The following is a 24,172-nucleotide window of genomic DNA, read 5'->3' as shown; positions in this document are numbered from 1 at the left end:
CTTGGTGTAATTATTCAGAGGCAAGAGGTCCTGCATCCTGTGGGTTCCAAACTAATTTCCACCTGACATCCTGACACAGAAGGACCCTGTTGCAGAGCACATGACAGGCCAGCTGGCCACAGAGGGGACCTCATTCCTCCTGGTCACCTGCAGTTTCTGACAGACCCAGAGGAACCAGCAATTTCACAGAGTCACAGAATATTCTTTGTTTGAAGGGACCCAGAAGGAATATCAAATCCAACTCTTCAGTGAATGGTCCCCATGGGGATCCAACCCTGCACTCTGGTGTTATTAGTACTGCTCTCTAACCAGCTTAACCAGCTGACCTAATCTCAGGGGCAATTTCCAGATCTCTGTCTTCAGATTGGAGATAAGCCCCAGACACTGTTGGCTTCCTGGTGGTTCCCAGTGCAGAGTTTTGCCTAAATCTTTCCTCCTGCCCACATGTCTGGCCACACAGCTTGCAGTGTACATGGGCAGGGTGGCTGCCTCTTGCTCCTTACTGCATATTTTGGATGCTGCACAGGCAATGCATGAGGAAAGGGAAATGATAGAGAAAATGAAAAGATATGTCTTAAGCACAGAACTATTATGTTCTAATGTAAGTAAAAACTAATGTAGTAATGTATGTCAAAAACATAAATTAAAACAATTTTTAGTAAACATAATTTAATAGAACACATAATTTTTGTAGCTATGCTTGTACTCTTCTTCTTTCTTTTTCCATTTTTTCCTATATCAAGTGATATCTTAAGTGATTTTTTTTACATTGTCCACATATCTGAATACCCAGATTTCCCATTACTGCAGTGTGAAATAAACTATTGCTGGCAAGTGATGATTCTCACTGACCTGTGAAGTATATGGAACAGATTCTCTTAGTTCTCTGCAAACTTTCAGTAGGATTTAAGCGAGCTGGCACCTCTCTCCAAAGCTCTTATTTCCATTTTTCTTTTTTTTTTACTTTTGATTTTTCTGACCATAATTGGAGGCAAGTCAGGGCATCTCTATTTTTAAGAGCTGAGAACCTGTGACATCCAGTCCCTGAGGGAAAAACATTATTTATTACTTGACATAGTTTCCTGACTGCTAAAAAAGAGAATAAATATAATTATAAAAACGAGACTTACAACTTTCTCTGAATCCCAAGCCTGTTTCTTTTTTAGCCATCTATTCTTTCTCCTCCAGATCACAATCCCACTAAATTACACACAGAACCCACCTGCAAACCTCAAGTTAATGGTACCACCTACCATAGGGGGATATAGGGGATCTCATATAGGGGGATCTTCTACATCCTATTTTTCCAGCTTTTAAATTGTGTCTTCTATAGAGAAGGTACTACAAAAGTTCACCTTTACCAGCTTACCACTTTCAGTACTTTCTGTTCTTTCAGTATTCCCAGCAGTTAGAGAAGTACTGTTTTCCTTTTCTGAGTGCAGCAGAGGAACTGAGAAATGAGTTAAATTACTTGCTCTGGGCTGTACAGGGACTCTGTCACAAATTAGGATATGATACTGTTAAACAATGCTGTAGAGGAAAACACTACCCTCTGAAGCTGAACTGCTGGTTTAAAATGACATATCCTATAAACAGGCACAATGTTACAAGAGCAGTGCTCATTAAATGACAGATTGAAAGTCAGTTTCCAAGTATCAGAGCTGCACACTCTCCCTGAGCCTTCCTTGTTAGTAAATTGTGAATCACGTATATCCCATCAATAACCTGCTGTTAAAAACAAAACTTTTCCTTGTTAGACCAGGCAGTGCCATTACACAAATGTTATATTGTCCTTCACATTTTATTTTGCAGATAAACAAGACTACTTTAATTACCCTGATCTGACATGCCATCTCCAGAACAGAAGGTATAGTACTGAAAGGTATAATACATTTGCAATAAAAAGAAGGTTTATTTTAGGAATTAAATGAAATGGTATTAACAAATATTATTAAAAATACTGCCTCATTCTTCACAGAATCTTTCTTGTAGGAACAATTTTTAAGAATGGATTTCAGATTTTACTGCTTATGTCAAACTATTAAACATTGCAATAAATTATATTTTGTAAAATATGAAGCTTGTGCCATAAACAAGAAATATTTTCTATTATTTATAATTAACAACATCTCAGGTATGTTTTAATTACTTATATTTCATAATGCAAAGTTAATTCTTGTTGGACCTTAAATAAACAGGAGGTTAGCAGAGTCAAGGAGCCCTACAAGTCAAATTTTATGACAAAGACTACTTTTCATTTTCTAATTGATTAAGGCAAAATAGCCATTACAATCAATATGACAAGCAAACAGAAGGCCTGAGTGGCAAAGAAATATATGGAAAAATATTTCAGGAGTGTGGATGTTTTAAGAAAGGAGATTAGAAAGATGGCATCAAAAACCAAGGGGGGTATGAAAGAAACACCTTATTCAGGCAAGAAGGAATCATAGCAGTAGAAAAGTCATCATTTTTGATATTTGAAAAGCAGCACAGAACAGGTGTTGTGCCTAGCAGAACAAAGAATTCTTGCACCTGCAAAAAGAAAGAAAAAAAAAAAATAGCAACACAGCATCTTCCTGATTAAAAAAAAAAGTCAGTGTGGGTGTCCTTGAGAATATAAATTTAGTACTCTGTAAAGGTCATGGACCAGAAACAGTGGAAACAAAGTAGAACTAATGACACCAAACACCTTGTCTGAATTAGCACTGTATAGTGAACACACCACTTTCTTTTCCATTTTTTTCAGGAGTACTTGTTTGAAAAGCTTTTGTGTAAGCTGTGGCAGAGCTGTGGGAGTTGGAGAGAGCATCCCTCCACACCGTGGTGTTTCTGCCCTCTGGACACAGCTGGGCCTGAGTGCTGCCCTTTGGCTGCAAGGAGGGACATGATGGCACCAGTGCCGTGCCCCAAGGGGCTCTAGGGCCTCATGGTGAGGACCAAAAATTTGGGATGTGCAGATCCAGCCATGACATTGAAAGGCAGCTGCTCTCATGGAAGAATATTTGTATTCAAAAGAGAGGCAGGCATTTTTGTTCCTAAGGTTATGTTGTACATTCAGTGATAAATATTGGTCACGGGGCTTTGCCTCCTACAGAGGGCATAATTAAGATCATGAACACAAGGTGAAACACCACAAATAGGACTTCAAGGAAAAAGTACATTTCCCAGGAGAGGCTTCGGGGTATTGTGGAGAATGAAATTTTGAATGAAACTGCCATGGAAAAATCAAATAAAGCCTAGGTTTTACAGATAGAGAAATATACCATTTATCACAATATATTTTTAAAGGAAAGGCTTCAATAGCTCACAAGAACTGGGTCACAACCTTAATGCTGGCTGACTGAAGCTACTGCATTACTATCATCACAGATCACTTTTGCCCCAAACAGGTTTTAATACATTGTAATGTGGGAATTAACTGCTGCTTTCTGATAAGGAGCAAGTCACCTTCTATTATCAGGCATCAAATCATTTTAGTATTTTGCTGATATCTTCTTTTCATCTGCAATATGCCAAAGAAAACAGTTTGTCTGCCTGCAGAGTGGAAAGAAAATGTGCCTGAATAAGACAGAGAAAAAAATGGATACAAAAATTAGCCCTCGAGGACAGCAGACTTCCCAAGACCTTGCTGAGAACTCAGAGACAGTTATATTTGGCTTTAAGCAATCAAGCCCAAGCTTATTTTCAGAAAATGATAGATCCTATTCAGAGAGATTAAAAGATAACAGTTATTTAAAGGAAGACCAAATTTCATTTACTTGTGATTACTTTCATCAATGGAAGAATAAGTATGACAAATAAGTGAAAGACAAATTTGTAGTATCACATGAATTTGGGACTCATATATAAAGTATGGACCAAATCTTCTTTTTTTCTCAATTGGAATATGATCATAAGGGTGTGCCTGTATCAGGGATTGAAAGATTTATGCATGCATATATATGTTCATGGAGACTTATGGTACACACTCAAGCACACAGCTGGTGCACTTGAAGTGTTGTCCTTTTGAAACAAAGGTTGTTACCATGCAATAGGACAGCAGGGATGCTGGGGAGCATCATTTTAATATGGACACAAGATCTTCTCCTACCATAGCTCTGTGCATTTTTATGGCATATTCAAAGTTAGGCTGTTGGCAAGCTGTCAGTTTTTTCATATTTGTCATGGTTGTTGACAGAGATCTGTTGCAAGTCTGCTCTTAACCTATCTATCAGTTACCAAATGACTGTCACAGGAGGACCTCTCCACTATTATCTCTCTGTTTTCAATTACTCAGTGCTATGTCCTACTAATGGATAACACTTAGTAAAAAGGACAGGAAAGTATGCATTTAGTAGTTGTGATTGACAGAACTGATAGGTAAATTCTTTGCTGTGTAAGACAAAAGCTCAAGCTGAAGGTCTAGAAAATTATCTCCCATAGAAAATGCCTACAATTCTACCCATGTGTAGATGAGGATGGTGATGTGTCCTTCATGCTGTGTGTAAGGACAGAGAAGGTGTGTCTTGCCTTCCCTCTCCTGGCACGTTTACTTGACTGAAATTCTCTTCTACTGCAATATGTATTTGGAGACTGGTCCTCCACCAACACAACAAAACCTTCTGAAGGCTTGTACCACAAGTTCAAGTCAGACACTCACACTGAGCTGGTCCAGTTTCTGAAAGGGAATTGGAGCTTATTTATCCCAAATGCACCTGCAGTGGACTCCCTCCTGACTCATAGTCACAGTAACAAGACTGAAAGAGAGATGAGCAGCAGAGCTGGAGCCATGGCTTCCAGAGAAGGTTGTTCCACGACAGCTGGTTAGGAACAGCATGCAGGGATCTGGTGTGGTTGTCTACTGCTTGGTGTATGACCCTGATGATGTCGTAGAAACGGCTCTCAGTGTCTGGAGTCAGGGGCACTTTCTCTTCAGGGTCTCTGGATAGATCGAAGAGCAGTGGGGGATCATGTCTTGTAATGAATCCTCCATGGCAGAAGCAAACGTGAGAATCATAGCAACCATTGGAGCCCTCAGGACTGAAGTTTGGAGTGAAGAAGAAGACCTTCCAGACAGATTCACCTGCAATTTACAGCCACGAAAACAGCGGGTGATAAAGTGTTAAAATAACAAAATGGAAGTTCCCTGGTCTTAGGAAATTCCACCAACATGGGAAATCAGTCTTTTGGTAAAAAAGACAGTACAGACACTCTGTAACAGAAACTGCAGCATACTGAAAGACTAAAACAAGATTGAGCAAAGCAAAAATAAGCAAAACATCATGATTTTCATGCTACACATATTTATGAAGAAACTATGATAATTTCATTCCCTCAGAAGAATTCTGATTAACCAAATTATAGAATACTTTAAATAACATTGTGTTTTATATAAACAGTGCTAAGAAGATTTGCAGAAATATATACTAAATCTTCTTCAAGGTTTATTAAAATGTATTTTTATCCCTTGACTATATTTATCCACTGCTGGCCCGTGTCTGCTTCTCATTTTGCTTATCTAAATAATTTCATTGTTATCTTTTTCCCGTCTTCCTCTCTTTTTGTATTAACCCATTGTCTTCTGCCCCATGGTTTCATTGCAAACACCTGGATGCTCATTTTATTAAATGGGATGACATGAAAATGCATAATGGATGCTAAATTCCTGTCTAATGCTTCTATATGATTTTTCCAAATATAAATTATAAATAAAAGTTACAGTAGCACAACTCTTAGGTGACGTTCTGCTTTGCAAATGAGGACCAAAGTTATTCATTTATGGACTTATAGGTCATTCTTAGTTTAATTTTCTGTGTAGAGAAAACAGAACTGCCCATCTTCATGTAACTTCAGTTGGTACTTTAACTGCTTGAAAATCCTAATTATTTCTTGGAATAAGAAGAGGCAAATATCAGTTGGTTCCTTCAAGAAGCACCCTCAAACAGGTCAGCGGAGGATCAGAAAACACTTAGCAAGAAAGCTGTGAACAAAAAATTTTTTACTATTTTCCTCAAGTATCACAGTACACATAGGAAAGGCAGAAACAGACAGAACTTCCAGGCAAGCACACCATCCTCCTACAGCCAATGAAGTATATAGTTCTTCAGGAATGGAACAAAGAATAATTAATTAGAGTAAGAAAAATCTGTATTTTATTCTTAATAAAAGCAGGTTTCTAAACAACTGAGATGGATAATGTCAGATTAACTGCCCACTTGAGACTATAAAACATTGGAAAACTGTAGTCATCAGTAATTTACATTTCTTAGCAACCTATTGTGACTTTTTTTTAATCACCTCAAGTTCTTAAATACTGAGTGAAAAATCTCTTTTTGGTATTTTGTTGAATTTTGTTAAGGTCACAGAAGGCTTGTTAACCTAGTAACAGACTTTCAAAGATTTATGTGTGCTACCGTAGTTAATATTCATTAATCAATTTATTGGTACAACAGAGTAGAAGGCACTAGAAAATGTGGGATGGGTAGAGCAGAGATAAACTGGTATATGCCATGCTGTAACTACATCACACACAGCTTTTAAAGAATCAAAACAGGTTTAAAGAGAAATGTTTCAGCAGACTTAAGGGTCACAGGCTGCAGTTCTAGACTATAGCATGGATTTAAAGGACAGTAGGTGACCTTAAGATTCTTTACAGCTTCTTCTATTCCACAGCATTTTTCACATTAGAAGTGATTTTTCCTTTAGGAACCAATTCAATGACAGAGCCTGGGGACTACCAGTTCACTTGGTCTCCACTTAAATCAGGGTCAGATAGGTGATGGCTATTATACACATTAGACTGGGAGAAGCCTCTAAATTCTTCTTGGAAGTCAGCAAAGGGGAAGGACTTTTAAAGGCTGAGTGACTTGCTGGCACAGACAATGGTATGTGGCAGCTTTTAAAAGGCTCTGGCTGTGACAGCCTCAGCGGCACAGTCTTACTGGGAAAAAATGAAAGGAAATGGAAAGGAAGGCAAAGCAAGATAAGGCCAGGTAGCATAAGATGGCATTCCTTCATCTAGCTCCAGTTACATTTTGAAAGGTGGGTCTGGTACTTGAGTCTCTTATTTTCTAAGAATTAAAATAAACAAAATCAAATACTGCCATTTAAATTTCTTTGAACGTATGCACAAAACATTTCCAAAAAATATACCTCTTGTTTGCTGAGATTCAGAATTGTTATTCAAAAAGGCATGTAATTCTGTACAAAACATTGGTCCAGGCTCCTCAGACACATTTAATTGGCAAGATGATGGATGATAGAAAACATAAAAAGCCGAAGAGCTTGATTAATCAGTGCACTGTGTGCCATTGTAGACCATGCAACACTTGCCACACCTGAGAATTTGATTCACAACACTATAATAACTTGACAGATCAGCAAAAAAAATTATATGGCTACTAAAATGTCAGCTAAAAGACATTTCAATAAGGCCATGCACATGAGAATTTTGTGGTCAAGCTATCTTACCACACATCACTGTTTTATGGTATATGTGTGCTAAATGACATTGAAAAGAACATTTTCAGCCGCTTTTTTAGGTGTTGGGCATTGCAGCACCTGGTCTGCTGAAGGGCTTACAGGTAGCAATTCAAAATTGGGAATTCCAAATTAATGGAAGTGAGTACAAGCAGCCCATATAAGTAAGAAATGGGGAAAGAAAGAAATAAGGGAGTTGTGACATGATTGTTTTTTTCCTGCAGAAAATAAAGACTTGTTTAGGCTTTGTCATATGCAGAGCATACAGCATGCTCCAAAATCATGTGTGGGTTTGGGGACAAGGCACACGTGACATCATCTTGTGTCTATAACACTGCTAGAGTCCTGAAGAGCTGATGGTACTTTATCAGATAAGCAGCTACAGAATGTCACAAATCACTGAGCTCTGGGAGTGCAAAGCCTGTTCCTGTGCAATGTTTATCTCTTGCAATGCAGCAGTGTTTCTGGAACTGCATGTTGTGCTGGAGAAGCAGCAGCAGACTTTAAACACCTCTTCTAGGCATGATAAAAACTAAAGCCTATCTGTCAGTGGCTGTGGCTGAGGAGCAGCCAGTGCAGTATTCCAGGAGACATTAGGAACTGTCAGACTGCTAATCAGTAAAGCTGATGAACTGTATAAGGCACGATATTAAAAAGAGAGAGCTCTCTCCCTGTCTCTCAGCTGACATAAAATCTCATTTTGTCAGAAGGTTAACTGCAAGGATCAAATTAATCTCCCAGTAATTAACAGTACCTGTGTTCTCCAAAGCATCTGGATAGTAAACCCTTGTTACATAAAGATAACTGTGTGTCTCTTCCACAGTGAAGTTAGTAGTAAAATTGTCAGGGTTTCCCCAAAGCCAAGTATATCAAGCCCCTTCTGAAACAGCAGGCAGGCTCCAAGCCTGCAGCACCCTTAAAGTCCTATTCCAGTGCTTCACAAATAATTCCAGTCCTATTTTCCTGCAATTCTCCAGTTCTATGAGTTGTCTGGTAAGTTTGCTCTCAGAATACCTCTTTCCTTTACATGTTAAGAAAAAGAAAAAATTAAAGAAGCTGTACTTTTAAATAACTTTAAAATAAGATAGGTTGCCATTATTCCAAGCAAATCTGCTATGAACATTGTTGTTCAGTGTTCAATCTCCCTAGAAGACACCTTTTATTATCCTTTACCCAGCAATTTATCCTCTCATACAGACAATAGCTGCTCCAATGGACCGGCGGAGGCCTTGAGATTAAATAAAAGTCTCTCAGTAAGATATATTAATATATTCAAGAAGTGACACATTGGATAGGGATGCCATTTCTGTTATAAAAACACCCTTCTTAATCATTGATGGCAAATGGGGGTTTTCTGATAAGCAGTTCTTGACGTGCATAGAAGCTATTGTTGTGTTATTGCCTGGACTTCACTTTCCCTGAATTTAATCTATGGCAGTAGCTTTATAGGTTTGCAGCTACTGTCATTTCCTTTACCTATATTATTGTGTTGCTTCTTTCTGTAGAAGAACAAGTTGGACAGGGCTGTTCTCCAGTGTACATTGGGGAGCTAGTCCCTGCTTGAACTCAGATGCCTCTGAGGGAAGCCATTTGGGTATAGCAGACCAACATGAACTGAGGCTGACTTTTCTGTGTCTCAGGTGTGCTCTGAAGCCATTGTAAACTCCCACACTCTAACTCATGTTTTTCAATGTTTTTAGACAGTAGCAGATGAAAACTGCAACTCATTTGAAAATTACTTTCTTTAGAAACCTCTTGTTATTAGATTGAACCCTTTCTTCCTGCTTCCTCTAAGTTCATTCAGAATTGTTAGGTTCTCTGCTAATCCTATTCATAGCAAATATCACATATATTCAGCTCTTTGATCATTTAACAATGTAGAAAAGGCTTCAGTTGTGAAATTCTTGTAGAACTATATATAGCTCTATATAGCAAAGACAAAACTATTTGGTAACTATAATGAAATGGCACATATTATTTTTATGACTATGTGCATTCCTTAAACAGCTAATAAAAATACACCATTTGAATTTTAAAATTTGTAACTAAATTGTTCTTACAATGAAAATTACTTTTTTTTTTTTTAGATATCTGTTTTGAGTGTCTGGGTGTATTGTTGCACCAGTCAAAAGACAGCACATCATGCCCCAGTGTAGGTGGAGAATAACTGAGTGATATTCAAACATACAATGTTGGTTAACCACCATCAGTCATTGCTAGAAGAGACTTGCATAAAGAACTGTGCAGAACTTAGAGTATTTGAGTGAACCCCATGAAAAAAACAGCAGTAGCAGTGATTTTAAAATATTTAGAATAAATCCTACAGTGTTAAGTATCCACTAAACCAGAGAGGATTGCACATTCCTGAATATCTAATAATCTTACTGAACAATTGCTGCAGGAAAAATCTAAGACACACTGAAACCATACCCAGATTGCTGAAGACAGAAATCTCATGACTGAGCTCATTATCTAGAGTAAGTGCTGTGGTATGAGAAACTTCCACTGAGTTCTGTTCAAAAGTCAAGGTTATCTGTTGAGTTGTAGTAGATGAAAAAGAATTATTTTCCTGAATTCTTCATCATCACCTTCAAAAAGAATTGATTGATCATTTGCAGTGTTTTCTTGCTGAGGAAAGTCCTAAAAGGGAAGAATCTGTGGGTATATAAATTATGCTGCTAAAGTAGGAAGTGCTATAATGCAACCTTTGGGCCTCATATAGGGATATCTTAGGTGATAGCAACATGGAAGAATACATATTGCTCTGGTAGAAAAATTCCATCTGTAGTAATTTAATGGAAATAATCCAGACACCTGCTAAAGATTTGTTTGAAGACTATTTACTTGGTGAATGGTCCATGCAATTTTCAGTTCATCATAGCTGCAGCTGATGGCATGCTGAAGACAGAAGATAATGTTGGCACACACATACACAAACAGAAAAGAAACCTAAACTAAATCAAACCAGAGAAAAAAAAAAACACCCAAAAAAACCCTGCTCATTTTAAATCTATATTAAAAGTCCTTGAAAACAGAAAAGCCTTATTTTATTGCTTATGAAAAAAATAGTCTTGATTTTCATGTAGTGGTTTTTCTATGGGAGTCAGTAACAGATTAAGAATTCCCTTTCAGTAATCATTTAATCAGGTAAGAACATCTTAGGAACAAAGCAGAAGCACTTTGCCAAAGATGGCAAAACCCAAAGAGAAAACTACTCAGAACTGTGTTTTGTACTTGGATTAATTTTCCTGTCCTTCAGGAACGCCTTTTACTAACAAAAAATAAATTTGGGACAATCATTTTCTGCTTTCATAAAGTGGATGCAATTTTTCTGAGTGAAATGAACAGATCTGTAAGATTCAGACAGCAATTTTTCTGATACTAATCAAACATATGGGAGAAAGATGCCATTGAAGTCCTAAGAAATTTCTGAAAATATTTTTAGACAAGTCTGTGTCAGCCAAAACCAAACCCATCCCCAGGATTTTTTTTTATAAATTATTTTCTTCAGAAAGTTTTTAAAATTTGGGTGTCAAAAAATAGGCTGTTGACACATGGAATGCTAGTGAAGTACTCAAAATAATTAATATGAAAATTGCTACCATGCCTAATATTTAAATTACTAGATGTACATCTAACACCAAAGAAATAATTGTTCAAAGTTACTTAAAAAATGAAAAATAGAAATTTTGTAACTGCAGTTGCTTGAAATTTTGTGCTGTGCCAAAGAACACTGAATAATAATTTTCTTTACTTTAAAAAGTCAAAGAAAAAGGTGAATACTCTTCCTTACAAGTGTCTTAGCTAGTTGAATTATTTTATTTTGCTTTTATTTTTATAAAGTTACTAGGTTGCTTAGGTAACCTTTTGGAAAAAAAAAAATTGAAAATTTATTCGGTTAAGCATAAATGACAATAGAGCAAAGGAGTTTCTGTAATAAGACTAAAAAAAATTAGTTGAAGAAAATGAATATATGCAAGTAATTTGGTGCAAAAAAATATCAGTACCAGGCAGTCCTAAATATTAAAAAAAAGAAAAAACCGACGATAACTGCAATTTGGTTTTATTGCAAAGATGTATATGCAGTTTAGCATCTGAAATATGAGACAGTAGTTTTTATCCCAGTGTTAGAAAATGCATATATTTTCCAGAATATGAAACTAGTAAAAGATTACAAACAATGTTAAACCATAAATTTGCAGTTTTCCTGATACTGAGCAAACAATGCAAAAGTCCTTCAAAATCCCAAATTAAAAACCTTAGCAGGAAAAGGACATAGCACAGGAGGTTCTCTTACAGATGATCAGCAGGGACTCTGGTACAAATTACAGATTTGTTCCTAAGAACATTTCTAGAAGTGTATTTTCTCTTTCACATTGACCTGTTTGAGGTAATGGTATTTCAGAGAAGTCCAACAGTTCTGCATTTTGGACCTTTATGCAAAAGCCAAACTTGATTTCACAGTTCTCCAGGCAGGAAAAATGTCTGAATTTGGAGAATTTTAGTAGAGTAGTGGGAATACTTCCTTGTTTTGGTTGAATACAAAGTGGATGTAGAAATCTCCAGCTATTCTCCAGATGACAGCAAGTAATGGAAAAAGGAAAGAATCCTGACTCTCTCTTATAATTTTCAGCTTAAAAACACATGTACACTGTGCAGTGAAAAACAGGCTTTATGCTTCAGAAGTGCAATAACCTGCTAAAATCTCCTTCCTCTGACAATCAAGAACAGAGAAAGATCTCCTGTGGATGCAGATGAGAAAAATATGTTTTAGCTGTTCTTTATAGAGGACTTAGAAGGAAATACCAGCATCATTTTCATAAAAAGTTACTTAGGTCTGTCATTCAATGAATACAAAATAATTTTGGAATTTTCATGTTTGTTTGTTGGGTCTTTATGGGGTTTTACTGAGGCTTTTTGGTGGGTTTTTTTTGTGGGGGGGTTGGGGGGGGTTTTGTTTGTATTTTTGCTTGTTTTTTTGTTGGTTTTCTGGGGTGTCTTTTTAGTAAAAAAAAAAAAATCATTCATTTAAAATAAAAGTTCATTTAGTTCATTTGTTGAATTGGTGTACAGGAAGTCTGGCTTGTGCCTTCCATACTGCAGCCATATTCCTGCCCCTTAGCTTGCAATCTAAACCAGGATAAAGGGATGTGAAAATAAGACAAGAAGCAGAAAGGGAAAAAAAATATATCAATTTCAGCTTAAATAACTATGATAACATGTTTGTTTTATGCTCTTGCTATGATTAGGAGTAGAGTTAGTATTTTTTAAAGGATGGTATTTAATTTCTTATCATTCCCTTTATTCCTCCCTCTCTCTCCCTCTCTTTCTCCCAGAATAAGTAGAGGAATGCTGGTAGGGAATGGAGCACTGCAAATCCCAGGGTATAAATAGCTCTGCCTGAGCCTAACAATAACTCTGCTGCCACCGACACAGAGCAGAGCAAAGGCAAGAAATTATTTTAACAGTATTTGTCACACTTGTCAGGGGGAACACTTTCCTACCTAAAAATTTGTGAGCAGAAATGTGTATCAGATGATTAGGTCAATTTTATTGAGCCTGATACAAACTGTTTCCTGGTGTCTCTTCATGCTAGAAATGCTCTTCTCTCTTTTGACAGTCATGTTATTTCACACTTATCAAATAATATGTCCATAACTGTGTCACCCCAATTCAACTGCAGCTGCTCTGATATGAGGCTCAAGATAGCATATTAAAATTCTTAATGAGACAGTTTAGGTAAATGACACTTGATGCTTGTTTTGCTTCCTCCAGTGCTGTGGCTGATACATGGAACACAAAGAAGGGATTTGGGAGATGACTGGAGATTTTTGTAAGCTTTCCTTGACTGTGGTGCCTCCATGACATGGGGAAGATCAGGTAGACAGAGAGGATAAAAAAACCCAAGGGGGCAAACATGGAGTGAAGATGATGCTCATAAAGCAAGTTAGGAAGCAGGCAAGTAAAATATCTTCAATAATCAAGTATATTAAAAGATTTCAATGAACTACAGCAAGAAACAGTAGTAAGTGACTAGATGTTTCATGCAGTGCAAAAAGATATTTATTTTTGATATAGTCAAAAATAAAATGAGTAAAGGAAGAAACCATAAAAAATCATCAACAACAACAACAAAAAACTGAACTTCAAAACCACTTCTAAAATAGGAGGCTTCTCTAGAGAGAGCACTGGAAGTCAAGCAATTTGTGAGACTGAAAAACAAAAGGCAAACAACAGGAAAACCCTCCTAAGGGTCAGAGTTCATTACAGCTTCTGCAGTTGCAGAAGGGGGAGTCACACAAGGGTTTGATCAATTAGGAGGATCAAAAGAGGATTCACTATCAGTGAGACTAGAAATAAAGAGAGAAAGAGCAATAAACAGATAGGAAAAGGATGAAAAACACTGTAAAAGGACACAGTTCAGAGGGGAGAAAGGGGCTGCTCTCTGTCCAAGAAAAATGCGGTGTAAGTAATGGGAAGACTCCTGAGTTATTAGTGAAGGAAAAGTGAATTTTCTCCCATGACTGACATATTATGAATCAGATACTTGATGCTATTTAAGTTCTTCAGTGGAGAACAAACACTAATCCATATCACACTGACACTTCAATGTTTTTCATGAATGGCAGCATTCAAATCCAGAAAAGTGGCCTGCAGTATTTGTCTTCTACACTTGAGGAAACCTCAAGAAACAACTTTGCTGTAAACTACAACATGCAAATGTATAACATCAGTGAAAGATATTTCTATTTATCTATGGAAGCTTGTTCCTTTTTGCTACAAGTTTTTGTGCAATTTCTTTGATAGATAACTTTGCCACTGTGTGTTGCTATTAAAACAAAGTCTGGTGACAAGAAATGAGGTTTAAATGAGACTAATGAAGTTTTTTAAAGTGATTTTGTGGAGGGACCTATGCTTCCACAATAAGAGCAGCCCCATCATAAATACCACCTGCAAGAAAAAGTAAAAAGATTCCTAGAGAACTGATAGCTAACAGGCAAAGTAAATGACAATTTTAGTCTTGTGTTAAAAGGAAAATTGAGCAAGCAAAGTGAGTGGCGCTTTCTGAATTAGATTTTAAAGATATTTATGACAGTGCTACTCAAATCAGGATTTGCATTTTAATATCTTTCTGACCATTCTTGTCAGTTCTTTCATGACACTAATGAATAAATAAAATGCTGCTTTGTGTTCCAAAACTCTTTGCCTTTTATTGCACATTTTAATGACTATCTTATTTATCTATATATGTAGACAGGCCCTTTTTTTGAATCTCTGGTGATTTAAAAGAAAAAATTACACTACATAAATTCCCTAAATCTAAAATTCCTAGTCAACTTCAAAAGACTCCTATAGTATTCTTCCTGTCACTTAGCACAATAATACTATTTTTCAGACTGTGAAAAAGGTAGCTGGGCATCTCCACTATTAAATTCATGTTACTAAAATAGGATTTATTCCTCATCACTTTGCTGCTACTTAGCATTCAATCTGACAATCTGGTCACCTCACCTAATTTTGGATCACTGCAACCAAGGTGCAGGTCTTTATGTAAGCTAGTTACCAGCCTATACTTGACTGCTTTTTAACTTTGTTAGAGGTGTTTCAGATGAAAAGAGATATGCTTGTTTCTTATTTGATGAGAGCAACTTGCTCAGGTTAGCTCAGCTGTTGCCATCTGCACTGTATACATGTACAAGTTGTCATACCATCTACGGAGTTTGCTAAAAAATCAAGGTGATATGAGTCTGGAAGGCACCAAAAAGCCTCACTGGCCCTGCCCAGCCCTCAGGTGGACCCTCATCTGTGCACCCTGCCCATGGACCAGGATTCCCACTTCAGCTCAGCCCAAGGCCATCAGTCCCTGCCTGAGTGGTGCAGCAGGGGCCAGTTCCCAGCCCTGTCTCTGGATGTCTCGAGGCTACAGCCTTCCTTCCAGCTCTGTCTGTGCTCTCATCTCCTCCAGCTCCTGACTGCACTCCCTGGGTAGACCTTGAACCTGACTCACCACCTTGCCAGGACTGGGGCTGCTGTGGAGACTGTTACCAGCACGCAGCTCTGCTCATTCTGCTCAGGTGCTGGAAGACACTGCTCTGTCAGTAAAGTCACTGTCAGTGCAGGGGTCACTCACAGTTCTGTTGGATTCACCTTCAGGATGAGGTGTCACCCTGCTTAGAAAGCTGAACTGGTCTCTCCAGTGTTCTCTCATCTATGCTCAATTTTGTTTTTAAGATCAAATATCTATCTAAAAGGTGCTGCTGCTTAGGAAAATCCCACAGTGTTCATCCACAGGGTGTTAAAAGTTTCCTCCTCTCAAGTACATGTAAAACCCACATATATCATTGACATGGCCAGAAAATAGATTTGCCTACCTTGCTCATATATGTTACTTCTGCATAAAACTGATAAGTAAGGCTCATTTTAAAACTTTTTTAAAACGAGCCTTACTTATCCTTAATGATCATTCAATGACCTTTGAAATGCAGTCACTAACTACAGTACATCTACATCAACACTGCTACGAGGTGCTGTGTCTTGCTCATATAAATGTACAGTTTCTTCTGTTACAATAGTAGAAAATAAGAACAAAATCTCATTTCAGGTATATCAAGTGACTTTTCTTTTTGTCATCTAATTCATCCCCTGCCACTGCACAATTGTTCTCCACAATGTATTTTCTAAGAGCTCTCTTGATGTATAGTGTCTTCTATTGTAACTTTTGTGCTACTATTATTCATTTCCTTTATCGCAGAAGACAAAGACATTTTATTGGCATGCTCCTTTCATTTGTTGTTTTATCTATTAACTTTTTCAAATACAAATCCTTCACAAACTTTTTCTGGAGTTTACATAAGGATTTTGTTACAGATGACTGTCTCACAGTTCATTTGGTCTGCCCCATCCCTCAATTACCTGTTGCATTGTCTATTCTAAATTCCATTTCCACACCTTTTGTGGAGTTGTAGTGCATTGAAGTAAATGTTAAAATCCCTGTGAATTTACTGATGATTTAATCTTGTTGGCCTTCAGTTCTACAAAGTGTTTCTACATTAGATTTAAATAATAACTCCATGCTTATATTTAGCAAAGTACAATGTATTCTATGACTGAAGCTGCTGTGTGCTTAACTAATTGTTTAAGCAAGGATCCACTTATGCTGCTCAACTTCCATCAAATCTCCTACTTCTAACAATTTATGAAAAATATTAAGTAAATGATTTTTTGGTCACCTGTGCTATTGCTTAATAAAACAATTAATAAAAACTGCTTTATTTCTTTGCAACACTGATATATATTAATGGATATACTGTGAGGAATTAATTTAATGTTGTCTCAAGGCCTATAGGAAGAAGCTACCTGAATCAAGATTTACCATCTCTAACTGTCCTGTTCACTGGACAGCTCTGCCTTGTAGAAAAATCAGTGTTCAGCTTACCTCCCTGAAGATTAAACCCATGTCTGCTGAGCAACATCCTCTCCCTCCAAACATCCATTCCTCAGTTACTCAGCAACTCATTGGAAACATCTTGTTGCCTTTTCTTCTTATGGCACATACAGGTATATTTGGCACACTACTTAATATATCCAGGTAAGTCCAGGTGATTTGACCTGTGTGATGCGTGGACCTGGGTGCAGCATTGGAACAAAGCCCTTCCCAGCTCGTGGGCCTTCTGGAGAGATTCATCAGCACAGGATAATCCTACACAATGCCCACAGTGCTGAGCTGAGATGTAATCAGCTATGGAGTGAGTTCATCTCAAACTAGAAGAATGCAGCAATGGACCTTGGGAACTCCAGCCACTGTCCTTCATTCCCTGTGCTATATTTTCTTACAGATTTTTGTGTAAGAAATACAAGAATGCTAGAACTTCAAGCAGTGTCACAAAGGGCCAGGGCTTTTGATGATACATGAGTGGCAAAGAGAATACTGGTGGAGTACTTTTTCCCTCCAGTTTCTGTAGCACAGTAGGTAGACCACTGCTGTAAATGAGGGGGTAAAAAACTTGTTTGTTGCCTTTGGCTTGATCTTTTATTTTTTGCTAACTATACAATTCAATTTAATAATTCTCACAAGCCTCAAAGTATCTTTGAAGAGGGCACTTACCTCATAAACTCAATCCAACACCTATTATTACTTCGTGCAGCACAATGAGGTTCAAGATATGTTAAGCAAGACAATTGCAAAGACAAGTTAAACAAAGAAAGCTTTATCCTTGAGCATAAAATACACCTTTTTACTGGTCTAAGAGTATGTTGCCATACTTTATGGTTTTCTTTAAGGGCTCTAACCTCTTATTTTAAGAAGTGATATAAATAAATAGAATGTAAAACTGTTTGCAGTCTGAAGTCATTCAGTTACACGTTGTACCTTCTCAGAACAACTGAAAGTGCTTTAGGCACTACATGACAGGTATAAATTTTATATATGCCTTTCCTCCTCACTGAAGTTAAGAGTGATGACATGATATTGTGAAATAGAAACATCTGCATACTGGTAGCTGTTTCTGGACTGTTGAATCTTACTTTAAATTTTTAATTCATAGTTCTGCAAACTCAGCTTCCATCTCTCAATTTTAGCTGGTTTCTTTGTAAAAATACTGCTTATAAAATCTGTGACAATATTAATGGCAACAGGAAAGACTAGGAAATGTTTTTCTATTTTATTCACTACCATGGCCCCTTCTAAGCATTTTTATGTTCTTCACAAAGCAAATAACCTTACACATATTCCTCACCCATTGAAATGGACAAGAAAATTGATTACATTAATTATTTTCAGCTGTAAACCAGGTTTAGTTTAGCATTCAGCAATGGTTTGCAGTAATCCTTCCTTCATACTATAGTGCACTGCATGCTGACAGATATTTACCTCTATTTCATCTTGTGATTAATTAAAACACGCTTTCTATAACATTTCCAAAGAAGTCTCTAACTAGCTGTCATTTACCCTGAACATGTCCAAGATTAAAGTCTCTCTTCAATTTTTTACTGATACCCAGAGGGAATTCCTAACTGAAGTCTTGGCACTTAGACTCTGAAGACAAAAAAAGGAACTTGAAATTCAGTTAGGATTAGAGAATAGGAAATCTACCAACCAAAATGCACTCAAGTGATAGGCAGGCCAGGCAGATGGACCTGCTAAACAATTTACCTGTCATCCAGATCTTCACTCTCACTTTGAAAGCTTTGCCTGTCCTGCTGAATCTCCTAGATCTGTCTAGTTTTAGCTTCTGAACTTTGGATCACTACTCACCTTGCAAACAGAAAAAGACCAAAATGTTTAGGATAAAAAAGGTCATCTGCTTCCACAACTAGCTCTGCAAGAGCAGATTAAAATTTACAGAAGGAATAAAATACCCATATTCAGACATATTACACATCTGTACAGATGTCCAAGAATGCAGAAAGTTTAAGCCTTCCTAAAGCTTCTCTTCTACATCCCTGAGACACAGTGCGTCCTCACACAGCTTTTTCAAGTATGTAACAACTGAAATTCAAAATCTAACAATGCAGCATGACAAAAAAAAAAAAAATCTGAGGTCAACTTGGTCTTCAAAGAGAATAAATTGCCTGAAATTAGTTAGAAAAGACCAAACAGGAACAGTTCTTGTGTGTCCAGGCAGAAATTGCATTGGCAGGCTCAGCCAAGCTCTTAAGGTTCACATGCTAATGGGGTAGAAACCTGTTTCTGACTTCTCCATGCCACAGCATTAACACAGATTTATCAAGCTTGACATGTAGACATTGTCCTTGTAATCACTTGCCAACATTTTCATTTGAAAAATACCCACTAATGGAATAATACTTAAAACATTCTAATAATTTATACATAATTTTCTTGATTAAGAGATAAAAATCTGTAACTTTTTCACATTTAAGCCATTTTAAAGAAAGTAATCTTGATTTTTTTTCATATTTTCTATCTTCCAAATACAAATACTTTCCATGGATTAAATGCTTTGAATGACATGTACTCAAAAAATATTTTCTGAAGTACGAGTGGCACATTTACTTTTTTTACTTCCACCTGCTGGTTGCTAAACATTCAAACATACTTCTCGGATCTTAGTTCATAGTTATTGTTTTGTTTTGGTTTGGCTAATTTTTTTCAAAAATTGGATGTCATCACAATTTAAAACCACTGATAGATATTAAACCCTCTCAATCTGGAGACCTCAAATATTTTGGCAATATAAAAGGGGGGAAAATGAGGCATTTGATAATTATCAGGAGGCTTTGTATTATCTATTTAGTACCATGTTCCCAAACCCAGTTAAAGCATTTCTCAGCACCTTTTTCTTGGTTATTACAGCCTCTCTCTAAACACAGCATGATTTTCTAAGCCAGCCTTCTGTTGCCACAACACAGTCCTGGTATCCTGGTATTTGGAGCTGCTCAGCATTCCTGAAATCACCAGAACCTTTAAATGACCCAACAGCTCCACTAGAGCAGAGCTGAATGAACTGAAGCATATGAGGAAACAGCCTGTATTCTTGTACAATTTTTTGCAATTCCCAGTTGCTCTTCTTCCCACAGATTGATTATGTTTCCACTGACCGTGAAACTGAACTGAGACATTTGTGTTCAGTACTTACTCTTGTGCTAAGATAAGCTCACTAATGAACTTTGCAATATTTTCAGGAAAAACCTGAGTACTTTCAAAGTATAATATGCAAAAGAATATAGTAAAAAAACTGGTAATTTTTTGCTAATTTTTAAATTATTCAAAATTATTTTGCTAATTTTGAAATTGTTCAAATATTTCAAGTATCCTAATTTTTAATGGATTGATTTGATTTTATTATAATCCCTTTTTAAAGTCACATAATGTATTTTCTGCCACTAAAGAATGCATCAGATTACTAATATTTTCCTTACTCAAAACATAAAATTAGAGAATGAAAAATAAAATAATGTATGAAGTTCTAAAAGTTTTCCTGCAAAGTTTAATACTGACCATTGCAAACAGAACTCAAAAAAAAATTTACATGCCTCTGTATTTGTTTTGAAAAAAAGTCAGTTATATAAAACCTCAGTTTCAGCATGACATAATAGCTACATTTTTCCCTCTCTCTTATTTTCTTGATTCTACCTTTGGTCTTCTTATTCTGATCAGCTCTGTTAGGATAAAAGCTTCCATATGATATTAAGATTTTTTAGGAAATTTCCAACTTTCAGGCAAAACTTCCCTCTCACAGTATAATTCAAATCATCTTCACTTCTGTGAAACATGTATTTGTCCTCATCCCTTCAGATAAGCTCATACCTTCACAGAATACAAATAGTCCTCACCGATGAAACTGATTTTGTCTGGAAAAATGGTAAGTTTTATTTAATCTCTGGATTTCTTGTAAGTTGCTTTTTGAAAAGTGACCTGAATGTTCAAGAGCTCCACTTGTTTCTGAATCATAAAGGTATGTGGTCTTAGAGCCTCTGGCTACAGCTGAAAATTGGTTTTCGTAACAAGTACATTGTTTTTCAGAGTCAAAAAACCATTGTCAACTAAAAATACTACAAGCAACCCACCATTCAGTATTATAGAGCTATCAGGGTCATCCTCTATGGGTATATGTCAAAATACTTAAAATTTTATATAATGTTTATTAATTATAATTATGTTTGAGTATTAGGCTTTGAGAAATCAGTTACTAAAACTATGATCTGAAATAGAGCACGTGATGCAGATATATATACAGCCTCTTTTATATTAATAAAAGAATTGTTTTAGCTTCTAATTTAGATATGCTGCATAAAACAGAGAGGGATATCCTACAGCACAGCAAACTCCATTTTTATATCAATGCCTTAAAACCCACAGCCTACCTACAGGAGACAGGAATTGAATTTTTCTGTAAAACAACAATGTCTGAGACAGAAAGGTAACAGCTGATGAAAAGCAAACAGCAATGTAGTTGCAACAAAATCCCATTTGCTAGACTGGGATAATTTGAGAGATGAAGAAGTAGAAAAAGTGCACAAAAGTGCCTCCATGACCAGCTGTGGGATAAAGTAGACTTAGACCCTGATGGAACTAGAGGATTTACAGTTCTAAGACACAACAGTCATGAAGAACTAATGAATCCTCATTTTAATGTTTCCCGGGGCATCCTAGAATGCTCTAAAAGTGCATTCTAAAGAAATTCCAGAGTCTTGAGACAACGATTTCAGAGAATAAGTAATTTTTTCACTCTGGTAGATTTATTTACTCACACTTTCTTGTCTAATATTTCAGTCTTATATTTTCATACTGCTAAAGTCAAAATCTTCATTAAACCCTTTATACTTTGTTATTACCTCTCTCTAACTAGCTTTATGTTTATGCATCATGGTACTGTTTTAGCAGCTTCACCAAGTGATTAATTAACAATGTTGGCTTTTGGAAGATAATAAAGTATTTGGAGCTTGGCACTGGATAGGAATGGGAGGGGAACTTTGTTAAAAAACCCACCAACCAACCAACCAACCAACCAACAACTGACCAACCAAAAACCACCACCACCATCAAATAAAACAAAAAACAAACAAACAAAAAACCAAACCCATGAGAATCAACTAAAACCTTCCAAAATTTCAATTCCGTAAAGAGCTAGAGTAGAGAATTCAAAGTGGGATTATCAACAACACAGTAATCAAGACATTGGTTTTGAGTCTACACTACAAAGCTTTGTGGCTAAGTGGTTTTGCTGTCATGGACATGAACTAATGCTAAGGCAACTATAAGCTTCTAGGACTGAGATTCAGTCTTTATTTGTCACCAAATAGGACCATACAGAAAGATAAGATTTTCAGACTGAAAATCTTCTATGGCCTGTAAATATTCTATGGCATTGAAGAGAGAGAGCCAAGATAATTAAGTTAATCCTGAAGACTCTATGGAGTCTTGAAGACTCTAGTCACTGAGCAAGTGAGGTGATTGAGAATCTTGCTTCTGTGATGTAATACCATTTAAAAATTAATGTTCAACAGACAGGTAACAGGTTGTACATGAAAAATTAGCACACACTTGGTAAGGACAAAATTATCTTAAGGATGACTAATATTTCTTAATGCTAAAAGGGTCACCCTTTCTTTATTGCATTAGTGCTAATTCTAAGTACTAAATTTTCATTATCTTTATTGAGGTTTTATAGTCTTGTTGACTTTTAATGTTGTGAGTGAGCCATGATTTCTAACTTCCTCCTTGTACTGTGAATGCTAGAAACCAATTTTGCTTTAAAATGTCAGTCTTGAAGAGGACTGAGTATTTGAGTCTCAGAAATGTTCACCTTAGAGTCCTACAACCACGAGACCATAAAATTCTCCTGTATACAAGTGATCTGCATCTGAAGAATTATTTTCAATAAATTTGGGGTTAAAACTTTGAATAAATGTGAATAATGTCACAATGTGCAGGAACCTGTTCTATACAATTTCACCTAATTCTCTTTTCTACTAGGAGGTCATTGAAAGAACTATGATAAAAAACTACAAATGAAATGTAGTCTCTTTCAGTTTCAAAAAGCTTTCATACAAATCCACTACAAAATGTCTGTACTAAGGATGACACAACAAGTAACAAGTTATAGAAATCTGTTTGGTGTTTTGCTGTGGGGTTTTTTCCCCCCTGCTTTTCGTTTTAGGAAACTAAATGCCTTGAGAAAAGATACTTGAAAAATTCAATGTGTTACACACCCTCTAACACTTTGAGACCACATAAAATGGTTTGAAAGCAACAAAAAGACCACTCTTTGTACTGAGATGTGAGCTTTTCTCAGGCTGAGAACAGTTTCACTGATTACTGAGTAATTCTGCTTGTGTTTTCTGTCCAAAGTACGGATCAGAACTTAAATTTAGAAGCAATTACATGGTACAGAGTTCACATCATCCACAGATTGCACACTGGCCTCCACCATAGTCTTGCCCAAGTGCCTGCAAACATTCACTGTTTTCTCCTACGTTTATTTCTACTGCCTTTCATGGCAGGGTCTTTTTATGCCGTACTAAGAAGTCACCTCACTAATGACAGTCAAGTTTCCAGGGAATTTCTCTAATAAACATATGGTTTGCTTTATTTTCTAAAAGTAATGATATGAGGTTAGAGGCTGTGGAACACAGAATACTCCACGTGGGTTGTGCATGCATTAACTACTTCCCTTGAAGAGCATTGCCTAAGACAACATATGCCATTTGAATCCGACTTTAAAATTAGGATGAATCAGTGCTATGTTCTGAATGTAACATGCAAAATGCTGCAGGCTCAAATCCAACATTGAGCTAAAGATATTTTTGGAAGCGTAATGCTCCAGATATTGTTAAAGACTCACTCTTAATGTTACTTGGAATGCTGAAATTAATTTTTGAAAGTTGCAGAGCATTTTTACCTAGTCTTTTATGCGGTTGTTGTTTTGACTACTGCTAAATTTATGAATAAATAAAAATATATCAGTTGCTCTAACTCAGATACCTTTTTCTATTTAAGTGTTAGCTGTGGAGTATACAGAAAAAATCCATTAAAATTTATCTTTTGTACACGTCACAAGTGCATGACAAAATATCTGTCAGCAAACCATTAAAGCTGAAGTTTAAATACCACTGAATTATCTATTTTAAATGCCTTTGCCATTATATGATCACTGAAACCTGTCAACCTCTTTTAGTGTTCACTACAAACATTACTAATTTAGGTCAAGATATTTTGAATTCAATAGAGCAGTATGTTACAGTTTCTATTTTT

The 24,172-nt window shown here is 36.5% G+C and overlaps 1 protein-coding gene across 4 annotated transcripts in view; it reads right to left on the bottom strand.

Annotated features, from left to right (window-relative positions):
* Nucleotides 1–637: 637 nt before the first annotated feature.
* The window catches only part of STS (steroid sulfatase), a 110,102-nt gene continuing 86,567 nt past the window's right edge, over nucleotides 638–24,172 (bottom strand). For 3 of the 4 annotated variants that reach the window (XM_030234823.2, XM_030234824.2, XM_018909003.3), the window contains one exon: nucleotides 2,766–5,062. In XM_030234823.2, coding sequence (XP_030090683.2) covers nucleotides 4,680–5,062 — 383 coding nt within the window. In that variant the 3' untranslated portion in view covers nucleotides 2,766–4,679. Of the gene's footprint in view, nucleotides 2,533–2,765; nucleotides 5,063–24,172 lie in introns of those variants that run through there. The other variant, XM_050975849.1, reaches the window with a different exon arrangement.

The sequence above is a fragment of the Serinus canaria genome, chromosome 1 (assembly GCF_022539315.1).
Source record: "Serinus canaria isolate serCan28SL12 chromosome 1, serCan2020, whole genome shotgun sequence".
NCBI classification, from domain to species: Eukaryota; Metazoa; Chordata; class Aves; order Passeriformes; family Fringillidae; genus Serinus; species Serinus canaria.
The sequence above is the reverse complement of the archived record's forward strand: the minus strand, read 5'-3'. Positions and strand labels throughout refer to the sequence as shown.